At 40.1% G+C, this 16989-nt stretch overlaps 2 protein-coding genes and 1 pseudogene across 3 annotated transcripts; 2 read left to right on the forward strand and 1 right to left on the reverse strand.

The window, feature by feature from the left end:
- The first annotated feature begins 564 nt into the window (after positions 1-564).
- Positions 565-1455, forward strand: TAS2R5 (taste 2 receptor member 5). The gene has a single exon (XM_070425068.1). The coding sequence runs from the start codon at positions 565-567 to the stop codon at positions 1453-1455; it is 891 nt and encodes a 296-aa protein (XP_070281169.1).
- A 2367-nt stretch (positions 1456-3822) lies between these two features.
- LOC139015972 (activated RNA polymerase II transcriptional coactivator p15 pseudogene) lies at positions 3823-8709 on the forward strand (annotated as a pseudogene).
- A 754-nt stretch (positions 8710-9463) lies between these two features.
- On the reverse strand, positions 9464-13920 carry PRSS37 (serine protease 37). Of its 2 annotated transcripts, none has more exons than XM_070425070.1 (5): positions 13887-13920; positions 12854-12995; positions 10908-11158; positions 10172-10308; positions 9464-9604 (listed from the first exon to the last, which is right to left on the reverse strand). In XM_070425070.1, the coding sequence occupies exons 1-5, from the start codon at positions 13918-13920 to the stop codon at positions 9464-9466; spliced, it is 705 nt and encodes a 234-aa protein (XP_070281171.1). The 2 variants fall into 2 exon arrangements, with proteins under 2 accessions (XP_070281171.1, XP_070281170.1); XM_070425069.1 differs by having other exon boundaries at positions 10905-11158.
- Positions 13921-16989: the final 3069 nt, after the last annotated feature.

Raw genomic sequence — 16989 nt, forward strand, 5'->3', positions numbered from 1 at the left:
TTTGATTGATTTCTTCTCAAAACTTCCCCTACTTCTATCTCTTTGATAATGAAATATTTTTAAAATGTCTGCATTTATCCAGCTTTTATGCCTATATGTTCAAAGTTCTTTATATGAAAATAAAATTTATTTTTATACATAAGAGTTCACATCTGGCAAGGTATGGAATCTGAGAATGTTTTGATCCCACCTTTCTTGTTGGGAGGTCTTATCATATTACATGCTGGTGTCTAGATGTTAGCTTGTGACCCTGGAGGAGGAAAGTTAGTGTCTGTTCTACTGTTTCATATCTCTGAGTCTAGGGTCAGAGTTCATTCATGTGTATGCAAATACAGAGGGGATCATAACTTCTGAACTGTCTCTTCCTGGTCACAGCTGTTCAGACTCTGCTTGAGGACAGGTTACAGAAGGGCAAGGCTAAATCCACATTTTGTGATGTGAAAATTTACCGTGAGTGTGGTGTCATCCTCAGGGGATCTGAAGCTCAGCCAGGAGCCGTACACATTCGTCAGCAGGGAAGCAGAGTACCTCCTGAGCCTATCGTGAGGGACTCCTTCCTCAGCTATGCATACTGCCACCCTAGGACTGCTGATGGTGGTGGCAGTGACCGAATTTCTCATTGGCCTGGTTGGAAATGGAGTCCTTGTGGTCTGGAGTTTTGTAGAATGGGTAAGAAAACTCAAGGAGTCCTCCTACAATCTCATTGTCCTGGGCCTGGCTGGCTGCCGACTTCTCCTGCAGTACCTGATTATGGTGGACCTAATACTATTTTCGATTTTCAAGAGCTGCATCTGGTTTCGCTATATCAGTGTCTTCTGGGTTGTGGTCAGCCAGGCCAGCCTGTGGTTTGCCACTTTCCTCAGTGTCTTCTACTGCAAGAAGATCACGACCTTTGAACACCCTGTCTACCTATGGCTGAAGCAGAGGGCCTATAGCCTGAGTGCCTGGTGTCTTCTGGGGTGCCTCCTGATCAATCTGCTAATTATAGCCGATGTTGGCTTAAAGCCCCACAGTCCTTTCCAAGGAAACGGCAGCATTCTGTACTCCCTTTCAGACTGGCAGTATCTGTATATATTACAGCTCAATGCAGGATGTGGGTTTCCTTTCTCGGTGTTTCTAATTTCCTCTGGGATGTTAATTGTCTCTCTGTATAGACACCATAAGAAGATGAAGGTCCATACAGCTGGCCGGAATGATGCTCGAGCCAAGGCTCACATCACTGTCCTGAAGTCCTTGGTCTGTTTCCTTATACTTTACTTGGTTTACATCGTGGCCAGCCCCTACTCTATCACCTCTAAGTCTTCTCCTGTTGATCTCACCACTGTCTTCATCTCGGAGACAGTCATGGCTGCCTATCCTTCTCTTCATTCTGTCATATTGATCATGGGGAATCCCAGGATAAAGCAGGCTTGTCAGAGAATCCTGTGGAAGACAGTGCGCGCTTGGAAATCCTGAGGCTTGTGAGCTGCAGAGAAAGAAGTGGCCAGGGCCGAAACCATTTTGGCTCAGTGGATAGAGCGTCAGGCTGCGGACTGAAAGGTCCCAGGTTCAATTCCGGTCAAGAGCATGTACCTGGGTTGCGGGCACATCTCCAGTGGGTGATGTGCAGGAGGCAGCTGATCGAAGTTTCTCTCTCATCGATGTTTCTCTCTATCTCTCTCCCTTCCTCTCTGTAAAAAATCAATAAAATATATTTAAAAAAAAAAGAAGTGGCCAGGATACTCTTTTGAGACACTCCTTTGATAGATCTCTATAAGACTTTTACATCTTTTAAATTTTTCCTTTTTTCACACAAATGGGCAACAGAAAATACAGAATAAAAGTCAATACTGCCAGGCTGGTGTGGTTCAGTGGTTGAGTGCTGATCCATGAACCAGGAGGTCACAGTTTGATTCCCAGTCGGGCACATGACCAGATTGTGGCTCAATCCCCAGTGAGGGGCATATAGGAGACAGCCGATCAATGATTCTCTCTCATCATTGATGTTTTTATCTTGCTCTCTTTCTCTCTTCCTCTTTCTGAAATCAATAAAAATATATTTTAAAAAATCAAATTATTTCTCTCTTGGCAATGCAAAGTACATTATTTTCATGTATTATAGAAATCAACCCCGGAGGGCAGAGGCTTGGGTGGAGGTGGGCAAAGGGGGAGAAAATGGGGGACATCTGCAATAGTGTCAACAATAAAATATTTAAATAAAGAGAAAAAGAAAAAAGAAATCAACACTTGGGCTTTATGTTTGGTAAAAGGATGCTATATATATATAGTAAGTAATTAATTTCTTTTAAAATTACATCTATAAGTTACATTTTTCTATTATAGAAAACAGAGATTAGGAACAATTAATTCAGTGATTATGAATTTTTATGAAAATTCACCTATGCATTAATGTTAGTCATTTTGGATAAGCTTTAAAAAAAAGATATATCTAATAATTTTCTCATTTACTTAAGATAGTAGGTCTATTTATCTAATTAAAAAACAACAAATCATCTTTATATTTGTGGAAGGTTCTTTGAGTCATAAAAGTCAGTTAGCCACTATGATCTGTATTAAGCTTCAAAGTCCAAAGCTGGACTGAGGCAAGAAGGGTGTGAGGAGCACTTGCTCTGCTCTCAAAAAGAACACTTCTCATTGAAGAGGTCAGGCCACATCCTCTCTGGTCATGTACCATCCACACTGCCCACGCTGGCATTTCTGTAGCCTGAAGCCGGAGTCTGAGCATGCATGTCTTCGAGTTGATGTAGACTCAGCTCTGTAGCATCAGGAACTCTATCTACTTTTGTTTTCTTCTAGGTTCCTGGTGCCTAGAACACCATCTAGCCCATCATAGGCACTTAGTAAATTTTTTCTAAATCAGAGGTCCTCAAACTTTTTAAACAGGGGGCCAGTTCACTGTCCCTCAGACCGTTGGAGGGCCGGACTATAGTTTAAAAAAAACAACTATGAATAAATTCCTATGCACACTGCATATATCTTATTTTGAAGTAAAAAAATAAAATGGAAACAAATACAATATTTGTATTTGCATGTGGCCCGTGGGCCGTAGTTTGAGGACCCCTGTTCTAAATGATCGGTTTGCTGTGCTCACTAATCTTACAACTTCTCTCTCTCTTTATATTATAAAGAAACTCAGGCCCAGAGAGGGTCATGGCCGGCCCAGAGGTTCCTAGAGAGCCTATGGCAGTGCTGGGACCAGAGCTTAGTGTCCTGACTGCTGGGCCAAGGCTCTTTCCTGGACATGCTACCTTCCTGAAGAGCTAGCTTTGCCTTCCCCTGAATCCCATCCCTCTCTCTATGTACTTTCTCAGCCTTAAGTTTTAGCCTTATTTAAACTCATGACTTAGGTTTAGTTCTAGGGGAGCTGGAATCTAATGGACAATCCTTAATACACCTATTTTTTTTTCACTTATATATCATGTTAATCTATTCTATTAATCTATTTTCTCCAACATGTGTCTTTTCCTTACTGAAAGTTGTGGACTGAGGTTCATGGTAGGTCCATGTGGATGCTAGTCCTTAAGGGAAGAGCTGGCTCCGCTGACACCACTGTGAGTTGTGTGAGGTCAAGCACCATCTTTTGCCTTCTGGGATAATCCATCTTTTCATATAGAGAGATGCTTCTCCTTGGTTATATTTTTAGTAGCAGGATGAATTTTTCATTATGCCATGGCTATGTTTATGCAGATGTCCTTTGTGACCAACTGTTGTAATGATAATAATAGTACCTAATATTTTTTTAGGACTTTACATTTTATCAAGTATTCTTGTATATAGTCCATAATTTAATTACGTTTTAATAGCAACTCTATGCAGTTAGTGATGCTAAGCCCATTTTATAGACAAAAATACTTGGGCTGGAGTGATGATCATCGACTATCAATTGGTAAAAATGCAGGTAAAACAGTCCCAGAATTTTGGACTCCAAGTCTTGTTGTGTATTCCAATAAATCTTAAGTCCCTCTTGTTCATACTTGAAAGAATTTATGCTAGCCTTAGCCTGTGGAATGCTCAAGTTTATGAGTATTTTTAAACAGATTAAATAAGCAACTAATCTTGCAAGTTTGGTTTTGGCCTGGAAGTCAAGGTCAAATCATGACAGATGGACATTTTTAAGACTTGCTTTTCCTAGGAATAAAACACTTGCATTTTCCCAGTCACCTTTTGGGATTGGATTTCCTTCCTTTTCTGAACCTGATTTAGCTCATGATGGGTGTGAGGCTGCTTTGTGTTTTATCCAAGAAAACAAATCTGGAGGCAAATCTGTGTTCTTGACTTGATTCCTATGTAATTAAATCTTTTATAGTTTGCATTCTCAGAGCTGCGGCACTGCAGTTGGCTCCATGCGCACCTGTATGTACATATTACTATACTAGCATTCCTTTCTATCACGAGGTATGATCTGTGACGATGTGGCCACAGGAGGACTGAAAAATATTTAAATGGTGTAGAAAATGAAATGCAACACTTGCTCATTCTACTCTCTAGTATGTCTCACTAACCAAATAGAGTCATATTTTACCATTTACCTTAGTTCTTAGTTCTTTCACAACTCTAAATAATAAGATTTGCTTCTCTTACTTGGTTTTATCAGCTTTGAACTTTAACTTCTGAATCCCATTCATCCAAGTTGGGGGAGTATCTCACTTAACCATGCATCTGTTCCCTTATCCTAAATTTGATTAGTTTTATTTATTTGTCATTCTACCAGTAATTCATTTTAAAACTTTAAGTACTATGTTTTTAAACTTTATTTATTTGAACCACAACTTACGACAGTATCTACAGAATCTGAATTATGTAGGAGGAAGTAATTGGCGCTTCAACTCTCCTATACTTCTCCCAGAACCCAGTTCATATGTACAACTTCATATGAGAGAGTAAACCTGTTGGAAGAGAATAGGCTATCTCAAAGAATCCATGGGAAGGCCAGAGAGTCAGTGTCAATATGGGAACTAAGAGGGTTTAAACCTCTCAGAACACAACCAAGTCACTGTACAGGACTGATACTGGCACCCCCCCTCCCCCACATTGCACCTGTCAACGTTGGGTCTGGACACTGCTACTGCCTCTGTGAATGGGTCCCGTTGTGTCACAGCTCCAAGGTCCAAAATCCTGGCCATGGGCCTCTGGTTGGCTGACTATAGGTTACACTCCTGCCCTAGTGGAGAGTCCTGGGGAGAGGACAAGTCTGATTTCCCTTCAGTACACAGCAATTAGATTAAGCAGCAGAATCGATACAGCTGATGATGAATTGATGAATGGGAAGGCCAATTCAAATAACTCTCTTAGAAGGCATTGGGAAGTAATAAAGAGATGGAACATGTAAAAGAGAAGAAAGGCTGTTTGACACAGAAATAACAGGGTGGGGGCAGAGCAGTGTCTAAATCAAAGAACTTGTTTCTTTGAGCTCTTCTGGCAGTGATTCTGACAGTGAAGGTGACAAAGTGAAAGAGGAAGAAGCACATTACTCCAGAAAAAGCTGTAAAGAAGCAAAAGACAGATGAAACGTCAAGAGCTCTGCCATCCTCCAAGCAGAGCAGCAGCAGCAGACAGGGTAACACATCTCAGGTTGGGAAAACAAGGTACATCAGCGTTGGGGACTTTAAAGGAAAAGGCCTATATTAGAGAATACTGGGTGGATCCTGAGGTGAACTGAACTCAGGAAGAAAGGTGTTTTTTTTTTTTTTTTTTTTAAGTCCTGAGCAATGGAGCCAGCGGAAGGAAAGGATTTTTGACTTTGACGATACAGTAAGAAATGGTGAAATCAGAGCCATACAAAATCTGCACTGTTCTAGTTGTTTTTATCTATCTTTTTACATTGGCTTTTGTTTTCTAAACGTTGTTTTCCAAGCTATTGTATGTTTGGATTGCAGAACAATTTGCAATAATACTTTTTGTTAATGTGGTTTATTAAAAATGTTCTAAGTGAAGCTAATTGTCAACTTTATTAAGGAGGATAGCTTTGGCCCACCACCTAGTGTAAAATAAAATAAAATCATAAAAAAAGATAAAAGAAATAACAGGGTAAGTGTCTGTGTAAATTGATTTCCAGAAGGAGATGTTAAAAATGAAAAGAAGGAATAAATTATTTGAAGAATTAATGACCAAGAATTGCACTGAGTAAATAGATAAAACAAATAAACAAAATAAATGAAAAAAACTAGATTGAAAAGGCTCACAGGGTGTGAAACAAGATGAATAAGTTGGGACAGAACCCTTCACTCTTACGCACATTATAGAAAAACTTAATATCAAAGATAAAAGGAAAGCTTATAGAGCTTTACGAAAGAGCAGACTGCATTACAAGATTCTGCATTACATTTTATTCTAGTAAATGTTTTATTCTTAATTTCAAATGACACCAAGAAGAAAAGTCTAGAAATGTTTTTTCTGCCTAAAATAAAATATCTTTGGGCATATATGTGTATATATATATATATATATATATATATATATATATCAATAGAATATTATTCAGTCATAAAAAGGAAGAAGTTCTCATACATGCTACAACATAGATACAAATTGAAAACATAATGCTGAGTGAAAAAAGCCTGTCATAAAAGACTATATATATCATATGATTCCATTTACTATATGAAAGGTCCAGAGGAGGAAAATCTATAGTGATTATAAGTAGATTAGTGGTTTCCAGGGGCAAAATATAGAGAAAATGTGTAGTGATTGCTTATGTGTGTAGAGATTCTTTAGGGATCATGAAAATATTCTAAAATTAAATAGTGGTGATAATTGCTTAACTCTATATGTACAAACACTGAATTTACACTCAAAGACATATTAAAGACATAAAGATTGTTGCAATGTTTTAAAGGAAGAACTGGCAGGATTTAGCTATAGAATGGATATGAGATATCAGAGAAGAGAGGAATCAGAAGTCATTCTGTTCTTTGCCTCTGTACCTATTTTGTTTATCAGTTTATTATGTTCATTAGATTCTACTCCTGAGTAAGATCATGCAATATTTGTCTTCTTCTTATTCGCTACTCAATATATCTTGAGGGTGGAGGGAGATGGGAAGAGATTAACCAAAGAATTTATATACTTATATGCATAACCAATAAATACAGACAATAGTGTGGTGAAGGCCAGGGTTGGGCAGGGGCTGGGAGGAGAGAGAAAAAGGGGGAATTGAAGACATCTGTAATACTGTCTAGAACAATAATAAAAGGCTAATAATATGGAAAAATACATTGAAAATCTCATCATACAGTGTTATAAATTTTTCTTTCAACAGTCATACCACTTTTTAAAGAATTTTAAAATGAGGGGAAAAAAGTGATTCTAACATTTTTGGCCTGAGTAACTTTCAGGGTCATCAGCTTATCTGGGGAAGACAGTGGGTGAAGTATGTTGATCTGGGGGTAAGATTTGGAGTTTTGTTTTGGACAAGTTATATCTGAGATGTTTATTGGAGATGTTGAGTAGAGAGCTGAACATGTGGAAGTCAAGGGAAATGATCAAAATGGAGATGTACATTTCGAAGTTGTTAGATTAAATATGATGTTTAAAATCATAAGACTGGTATAGGTCAATAAGGAAGTGAGTGTAAATAGATAAAAGAAGAAGTCCAAGACTAAAACTCAGGGAACTCTGATGTTGAGAGATTATAGAAATATGGTGGCATCAGTAAAGGAGACTGGAAAGAAGTAGCTGGTGAACAAAAGATCATGATGTCCTGGAGGCCAAGTACAGGAAGAGGAAATGACTAACTTTGTCAAATGATGCTGATAATATCATGTAAAAGGAGAGCTGAGAATTGACCTTTAGGTTTAAAAATATACAACTCATTGGTGATTTAGAAAGAGCAGTTTTATTTTTAAAAATATATATTTTATTGACTTTTTACAGAGAGGAAGGGATAGGGATATAGAGAGAAACATTGATGAGAGAGAAACATTGATCAGCTGCCTCTTGCACACCCCCTACTGGGGATGTGCCCGCAACCAAGGTACATGCCCTTGACCGGAATTGAGCCTGGGACCCTTCAGTCCCCAGATCGATACTGTATCCACTGAGCCAAACTGGTTAGGGCTAGAAAGAGCAGTTTTAGAGGGGGCTGAAGTCCCTGTGTCCTTGCTGATTGGTGGCTGAGGGTCCTTCTCAGTTTCTAGAGACTATTTACATTTCTTGCCTTGCAGTTCCCTTCTTCCCTTCCATCCTCAAAGGCTACAATGATGGGTCAGGTCCTTCTCATCCTTTGAATCTCTACTGCCTCTTTTTCTGTTGTCGCATCTCTCTGGCCAATTATTCTGCCTTCCTCTTCTACTTTGAAGAGCCCCTGTGATTACATTGGTTCACCCAGATAATCCAGGATAATTTCCCCATTTTAATGTCCATAAACATGAGCACATCCGCAGAGCTGCATTTTTCCATGTAAGATATCATATTCATGGGTTCTGGGGGTTAGGATGTGGACATCTTTATGGGGGGCATTTTTATGTCTAACACAGAAGTCATAAAGTATAGGTTGTACTTTAAACCTTCAGAATAGAAAATATTGCCCATGTATACGGCGTGATTGCTTCCTATATCTTCTTCTGGGAGATTATTTTACCCATCCTTGTTCTATATGCCCCAACCTCTTACGTATTGAATTCCATATCTGGATAGGTGCTTTACCAAGTCCTCAACAAGAGGACTGATACCCACTTTCTTGACCTTGTTAATCTCATGATCTGTGGGTAAGTCCAATTTATACCTATCCTTCATCTCCTCTCAGCCACCTCTACCTCTTGGGCTCTGCTGCTTCTCTGAAAGTATGCTCTTCTTGTATGTAGGTGACTTATTCACCTTGCTCTGGAACTGCCAGCCTCCTTTTTTACTTGATTCATGGCTGTTGACTCTTCTCTGGAGTTCCGTTTTTTACTTTCTGTCCATCCACTAGCTCTCTCCCTGCTGCATGCTGCAGACAGCACATTAGTGGAATCAAGCATGGCTATTCTTAGGAAAGCTTATGCCAGCACCCAGGGTGTGAGCCCCAAGTGAGAGCTTTAAGCCCTTTGAATGATAAAAAGAGGTAGCAGGAAAATAAAAGACAACATGTGCTGTGATGCCACATGGACTCTCCTGTAATTTTGAGTGTAAGAGCATGGGATTGAGAATCTGACTTCTTGGGGTTCCACTCCAGGATCTGATATCTAACCAGCTATGGACAATGTTAAGTTACCACTTTCAGTCAGAATTTTCTCATTTATAATGAGATAAAAGATAACCTTAAAGGTTTGTTATGAGCATTAAATGAGATAGTAGATGACCCCCAATCCAGTATAACAAGTGCTCACTTCATTTTTTCCCCCTGGTCCTCCCCATCAAATAAGAAAACATAGGCTACTTGTATGATACTTCCAGATATTTCTATCTGGACACTTTTATTTTGAGTTTGGGGGAAGTAGCAGAGTTGGGTGTGGAGCTGGTGGGCTGCAGAGCGAGTAGCAGGGTCTCATTTGTCTTTAGTGGTGTTCTCAATCCAGGTTATATATTTGTAAACATTGGTGTAGATGCCGACATCCCCACCCATGAAGTGTCCGACCTCGATCCCCTGGAGCTTGTTTTTGCAGATGACAGTAGCGACAGCCACTTCCTATCAGAGATGGTGCAGAGAGAGGGACAGAGAGAGAGATGGTCAGATTTTTTCCTCAAAGGAGCCCTCTAGTCCCCAACTTGGGCGAGCCCTGCCTAGAGGTAGCAGGCTGGGTCATGACCAGAGCACTGAACTGGAAGACAGGAAGCTCTAGAGACATTTATCTGGCTTTGCTGTAATTAGCCTTATGTGATCTTGAGAAAGTTAGAGAAAAACCTCTTTAGAACTTACATATAAAATGAGTCAAACCCCATTTATTTGAACTGGTGAAGCCAGCTTCAATTTGTGAAAAGTGTAAATTATTTTTGTCAGCAATGCCCATTTTCACTTGCAGCTATGAGAATAAAAGTATTACAAACTGCAGGCCCGACACGAAGCCCTTAAATGAATAAAGACATTTGTAAGGAGAGCCCATTACTGGAGAAACAACGTGGGCTTGCTGCAGCCATATAAGATTCTCAAAAAATTTGAGAGGATGAAAACTTTCTATTTTTTTAAAATATCAGGGTTAAGTGATTAACTAGATACATACATATTCATGAAAGCTGAAAATAGAGGAAAGATTACCCCAAAAATTCGGCTGAACACTTTGACAAATTTCACACATAAGGCGTTCCTGTGGCTTCTTCCTTGCTCAGTTGTCTGGCACTCTTTATCAGACATCACGGGGGCCTCCAGGGTCTGCCTCAGGTCAGGGTGCCTGCCTGAGGGGAGATAGGGAGAGAGAACCCTTCCTGTTCAATCTGGTACTTAGCCCTTCCACCCTCCACTGCAACCAGGGTTCTGGTTGTGTGTCTGAGAAAAAGGAGGAATGAGGAAAGGGGAGGAAATGATCCTGGACATTCATGAGAGTCAGTCCTGAGGATTTTGAAATAGCATTTATGTCTCTGTAAAAAGCAGAGTTTTCTTTCTACTCTGTGTCCAGGCTTGGGGGAATAGAAGGTGACCTGAATCAAGTCCTCAGAGGTCTCCTCTGCATATTAACAAGCCTGTATGAGAGGGAGGAGCACAGCCTCTTTAATATGAATCCTGCCTCTGACAATCAGGACCCTTGTCCTCTGTAAAGTGAGGTGGCCTGTGATCCAGCTGCCGAAGCCCTGAAGAGGCAGTGGGGCATCAGACATCCCGGCAAAGGAGGAGCTTTGGACTTCTGGGGTGGGGGGTCTCTTTTTGCCAAACTGCTCCTGTAGTCTCTCCCTCCCCGCGTTCCTCCCAATCTCCTCCCCTCATCTCTACAGACATGAGTGGTCCTCTTGAGGGATAATTGATGGCCCTGAGTTGCTGTGAGAGGTGCACTCACCACTGTTGTCATGGCTCCAGTCCAGACCTGAAAGCAGACAGACGGTGCCTGGCCGGACCTTGCTGGTGGCGAGGGCGAGGGGCTGGACTTTGTGGCTGAAGTTGGCTGACTTGGCCAGCTTAATGAGCATGAGGTCATCCTGGGGGTAGCTATCAGTAAAGTTCCAGTAGCGGATAATATTGATGGGGCTAATGGTCTGCTCTGTCCCATCTTTGACTCTGATCCTGAAATTTCCCAGCAACACTTTCAGATTTCTGGAGGGAGAGGGTTTGGAAGTAATCACTGTCATCACCGTCATCACCATCACCATCATCATCATTGTCATCACCATCACCATCCCATCACCAAAGCTGATATTGAATGTCACAATGTGCCAGGTACTGTGCCAAGGACTCCATCTGGATTCTGGGTTACCTCATTTAACACTCCTACGAACTAATGAAGTGAATTCTACTTTTAATCCCCATTTTTCAGATAAAGTCATGGAGGCACATAAGAGTATTCACCCTTAGTCCCATAGCCAGTGGCGGAGCCTTTAACTACTATGTTTTCATGCAGTGTCCTTAATGTAGAGGAGAGGGATATTGTGCATGGATACCCAACGGACACAGGCAGTAGGGGAGTGAGGGCCCGTGCTGAGGGGCGGGAGCGGGCAGGGAGAGGTCAATTGGGGAAAAGGGAGACATATGTAATACTTTCAACAATAAAGAATGAAAAAAAATTGTGCACAGCACAGATACATTATTTCCCTTCTTTCCAGTGCCAACCTATCCAGTTGGGCATTTCTGTTCTGGCAGAGGTAAGAGAATGGGATGACTTGAATGTTGGGTAGCTCCTGTTTGCTTCATCAGATCCACTCCCAGTTTTACTTTGTCCTGCTCTGTACCTTTGTAACATGATATATGTTGATTAAATCAATGGGTTTTGGCAAGTAGGAAGCACTAGAAAGTAACCATACGAAGAAGTGTGAGGTTGGAGAATTTATCCTCCTGGCTCCTTTCCTGCAGGTTGCCACAGATTGGCTGTTGGCTGTGTCTCATGACCAAAGGTTACAACTCATATAAGGTGGTCTTTTTATAAAATGATTCCTTTAGCTCTGCTTCCCCTATCCCCTCTCTCTCTCCTCCCATTCTCTCCTCACCCCTTTAGGTCTAGGGGTAGTAACTACACCTTTCTTTGTTTTTTGTTAATCCTCACCGGAGGATATTTTTCCATTGATTTTCAGAGAGAGTGGAAGGAAGGCGGAGAGACAGACAGAGAGAGAAATATCGATGTGAGAGAGACACATCGATGGGTTGCCTCCTGCACTTGCCCCAACCCTAGGGCCAGGGATCGAATCTGCAACAGAGGTACATGGCCCTTGACCATAATTGAACCTGCAGCCCTTCAGTCCATGGGCCAATGCTCTGTCTACTGAGCCAAACCAGGTAGGGCTGCACTTTTCTAATACTAACCACGGGAGTACTGAACTATTCTTTGTATTGTTCCTATTTCCCTTGTCCATACCTTTGTTGTTAGTTCTTTTTGAAAATTCTCCTCAATTTATCCAGTTTGAGTACATCACAAGTTATTTGCTGGTCCTTAACTTATAAAACACATTCATATTGCCAGTACAAAACTTGAGAAAATTGATGAGAGGCTGAGGCATAATATCTACAACAGGGTTCTTCAATGGCAACACTGTTGACATTTTGGGCTGGGTAGTTATGTGTTGTGGGGGTTGTCCTGTGCATTGTTAGACATTTAGCAGCATCCTTGCTCTGGCTTCTATTCACTAGATAGATGCCAATAGCATAGTTGCCCCTAACCCCAATTTCATTGTGACAACCAAAAATATCTTTGGACTTTGCCAGATGTGCCCTGGAGGGAAAGTTGCCTCTATTTGAGAACCACTGATATAGAATGAGTGGTAGCTGTTTTGGAGGGGGTTTGGGATGCCCAACACTCACGTTAAGTAGCAGTGAGCTGGGGCCAGCACCCAGTTTTTTTTTATGAGGACACCCACACAGGGGTTGAAGTGAGACTTGAGGTATGCCAGATAGGGAGCATGGTCTTCTTTCTGCACAGACGAGTGAGTGAAGAAAAATGCTCCTGAGAAAATAAAATATCTTCATATATAAGACATTCTTATAACAATATCATCAATAATTTCCTAGTTGAAAAGGAATATGTACAGTTTTAAAGAAGTAATTGGCCAGGAAATATTTGACATTTTTTCCTAATAAAAATGTAAATTGAAATAACATACCATTTTATCTAATATTTACAATAATCATTTTTGTTTAATGTTGATAAGATTCAATCAAGGAAAGTACAATGAGAAGGACTCTCATTCACTGTTTGTAGGAATGTGAATTGATTGTTACTTTTTGAAAAACAATTTAGAAATAGGTATCAAGAATTATAAATGGTTCATCACCTGTGATCTAATAGTTCCAGCCCCAATAATCCATTCTACTAAAATAATCAGATGTAGACAAAGATTATGAATAAGTATGCTCATTTTAGCACTCTTTATAGTAGCTAAACATTGGAAACATAAATGTCCAATACAGTAATGTTGGACATTGAAATGAAAAAGTACATGTACAAATGGAACATCATACATATTAGATTGTATAAATAATATTTATAAATATGAAACAGCAAAGGAAATATTGGTAACTTTTCTTTAAATTAAAAATAATTAAATCCAGTAATTCAATGGTCTAAAATAAGAAGCAACAAATAAACCATTTAAGTGCAAAAATATACAAATAAAATAAAGTCTGGGAGTAAATTCAAACCAACAATTAGCACTGGAAGAGTGGGCTCAACCTGTCCTGAGAGCCCTTGAATGGGGCATAGGAAGGGAAAACGCTAATTCTGCTCATGACCCTTTCTCTTGACTCTTTTTTGCACCTTCTACACATGCATCTGCCTTACTCCATCCTACATTAACCCATATCTTACAGGATAGATTAGAAGGTCATGTATACATACCAACAAGGACACTCAAACAGAAGATAAATTTCATAGCAATCTAGATCTTTCCCTGTGACATGTAGAAGAAGATCAGTAGAGTATGGAACTTTTTCAGCTCAGTCTTCTCCTTGAGAACGCCTGGTAGAATCAGTGGATATAGTTAGTATAGGGGACACGCAATGGCAATGAGATTGGAAAGCAGCTCTTGGCTTAAAAGGGGATGGATGGGGTTCTACATAAACAAATGGAGGCCCTTCTGCACCAGGGAAGGAGGGGACTGTACCTCTATTGGGGTCTTTCAGGGAAGGAAGGAAAAAGAAGCCTATCTCTTTAGACTTCTGGATCCAGGTTTCTCTATCTGCTGTTCCTAAAAGCTCACCTGACTAAAAGTAGTTCAGCTGTCTGTGGGAAAGGGAGCTCTAGACTCAGGACTTATATTCCCCATGGAGTGTCTGAGGCCAGGACTATAGGGGACAGGATTCTGCACCTTAGCTCAAGAAGACAGTGTCCCCAAGTTTGCTCTGAACCCCCTAGTAGTTATTTATACTTTCTTTCAGCCCCTCCCTTCTTTATTACACTAGCTTCATCTTTCCCTGCGGTCACTGTTTCATCACTCGGTCATCATCACCAACTTAGTCTAGCCGTCCTGATCAACATTTTTGAGCTAAGAAAATATAGGAATAAAAAGCATTCATAGAGCAGTTATTTTGACATTTGGAGAATGCTTTGAATTCTAGATTACATCAGCTATAGGATCTACTGTATGTTGATGACAGTTAAGAAGGCAGGATCTCTAAGTGGTTTTTTAACCTAATGAAAAGATTTCTCAGCCGATTATCTGCCTCTTTCATCTTGGAATAATTGGGAATACACTTTAACAAGAAAAAGAGCAGTAATGCTGATAGCTAACACCCATTGAAGGCTTACTGAATCCTATGCACGGAACTAAGTTCTTTACAGACATTGTTAGTAGTGATTTTATATTAACTTACTCTAATATGATGTAAGTTACACTATGTATCACTATAACCCTTTAAATTTTCTTAAGCCCATAATCTCATTTCAATGTCACAGCCGGGGAAAGAGGAGACAGGGCTGGGCTGATAGCATTTTTTTTCTGGAGCTGTAGGTGACACCTGAAACAGGGAGAATTTAAGTAATTTTCTCAAAATCACACATGACTGGAAAGACTAGAAGTCAAATCTGAGTCTTACTGGATAAACAGCTTTTCAAGTACATACTCTAGGCTGCAACTAAACAACTAGCGTTCATGAATCTTGGAAAACTTTACAAAGTTCCCTCACACCAAGTCCCTCAGGTGTGAAATGAAAAGCGGATGTGGCACATACTTTCCTGAATGTTGCAATGAACACAGAGGTACATTGTGGAGAGGGCTGCTTAAGGAAATGCAGGTGGGGCAAAAGTAGGTTTACAGTTGTGTATGCATGAAACAGTTTATTCTTGTATTATTATTTATTAATTATGGTATTATTTTCTATAAGAGCAATTGTAAAGCTACTTTTGCCCTACCCTTTATACTGAGATTCCAAGACAGCATGGAGTTGTGGGAAGTTTTCTGTGGTGTAGGATGGACTTACTTAACACAGGTGAAAAGTTGAGAAAGAGATATACTTACTCTGAGGTTGTTTCCCCCAGATATTTTGGAAATACTATGGGGTAGGACGGGAGTTTGAGGCCTGGGTTGGGAGTGTGAGGTCTAAGAGCAGAAAAACAGGGTCACTATCTAGGAAAAGATCTCTAAAAACAATAGATTTTTCTGGAGGAAGTTAGCACTGGGGACTACGACCTCTCCATGAGTTTCAAATTGGTATCTCTAGCCCAGACTTCCAATCCCACATCTTCAAATGCCTTTTAGAGGCCATTGTTGGCATCTTCCTTAGGCCCCTGACATTTAGCATGTTAAAATTACACCCCTCGTTTCTCCAGCCTTTCAGATTCATTTTTTTTTAAACTGTTTTCCTTATTTTGGGACATAAATCTACCTTCCACTTGTTTGATTTCTCTTTTTTTCTTACCACTCAGTCCCCAAATCCTCCCTATTTTGAGGAATTCCTAAAATCCATCCATATCTTCCCATTCTCATTGCTATCATTCTAATCTAGGTCATACACTTGTCTCCCATGATCTAATGTATGTGACCACCCATTGTTTCCCAAATTGACTCTTTCTCTCTGCCTCAGAATTGTTTTTTCTCTAAAATCCAAATGAGGTCATATTAGTCTTCTTAAAACTCTTCAGTAGTTCCCTGCTGCCCAAAGAATAAACCTGAGAATGGTTTAGGGACCGCCCTTGATCCTCATCTCATTTTGTCTTTATCAGCCTTTCTTTTCATCCCTCTTTGATACCCCTCTCCTACCTGGCCAGCCTATACACTTCTTTTTGAGGTCTACCAAACTTAATGTGGGTTTTCTTGTTTTAATACTAATAACTTTAGCCCTTAACTCATCCTTAAGCTTATGAATCCCATTCATTTTTTCCCTTTTTGTTTTAGGTTATTGATAGTTCTTAAAGCTTCTCTTTGAAAAAAATAATTTTAAAATGGTTTTAGCAGATACTCAGGAAAAAATTAACTTTAGAATCTTATGAATGGGTGGATTGTGTGTGTGTGTGTGTGTGTGTGATGTTCAACATTTTTTCGTATGTTTGTAAATTAGTTGTTATTAAGTTCTTTATTACTGTTATTATAGCTTCTCTGTACATATGGAGACATATCTGTCCCCAGCCTCATTCCACAGAATATCTCAAGTTTATAGGACTCTAAATCTATTATTGTTTTATTCTGCCATCTGGTTTACCAATTAAGTAATACTCTTGTTATATTTTGCCACCAAAAATAAATTTTAAAAAGGCAGCTAGAGAGAAAGTTGAGAGAGATGAAGAGAGAGCGCGTGAGAGAGCGAGCAAGTGAGCATAAACGGGCCATATCCGAGGGAGCAGTGTGGTAAGAACAGATTGACAGGGGCCACTGGTATGGGTATTGGTTGGAAACTTTTATTCAAATTTATATCTGTGGTTGTGTGGTATGGATCTGTACAAGTGAAGCAGTTCTGAGGAGGGGTGGGCTGAGTGTGACATATGCTTAAAGGGGAGGGGAGTCAGT

This window comes from Myotis yumanensis, unplaced genomic scaffold (genome assembly GCF_028538775.1).
Source record: "Myotis yumanensis isolate MYYU_CA2020_CCGP unplaced genomic scaffold, mMyoYum1.0.hap1 SCAF_9, whole genome shotgun sequence".
NCBI classification, from domain to species: domain Eukaryota; kingdom Metazoa; phylum Chordata; class Mammalia; order Chiroptera; family Vespertilionidae; genus Myotis; species Myotis yumanensis.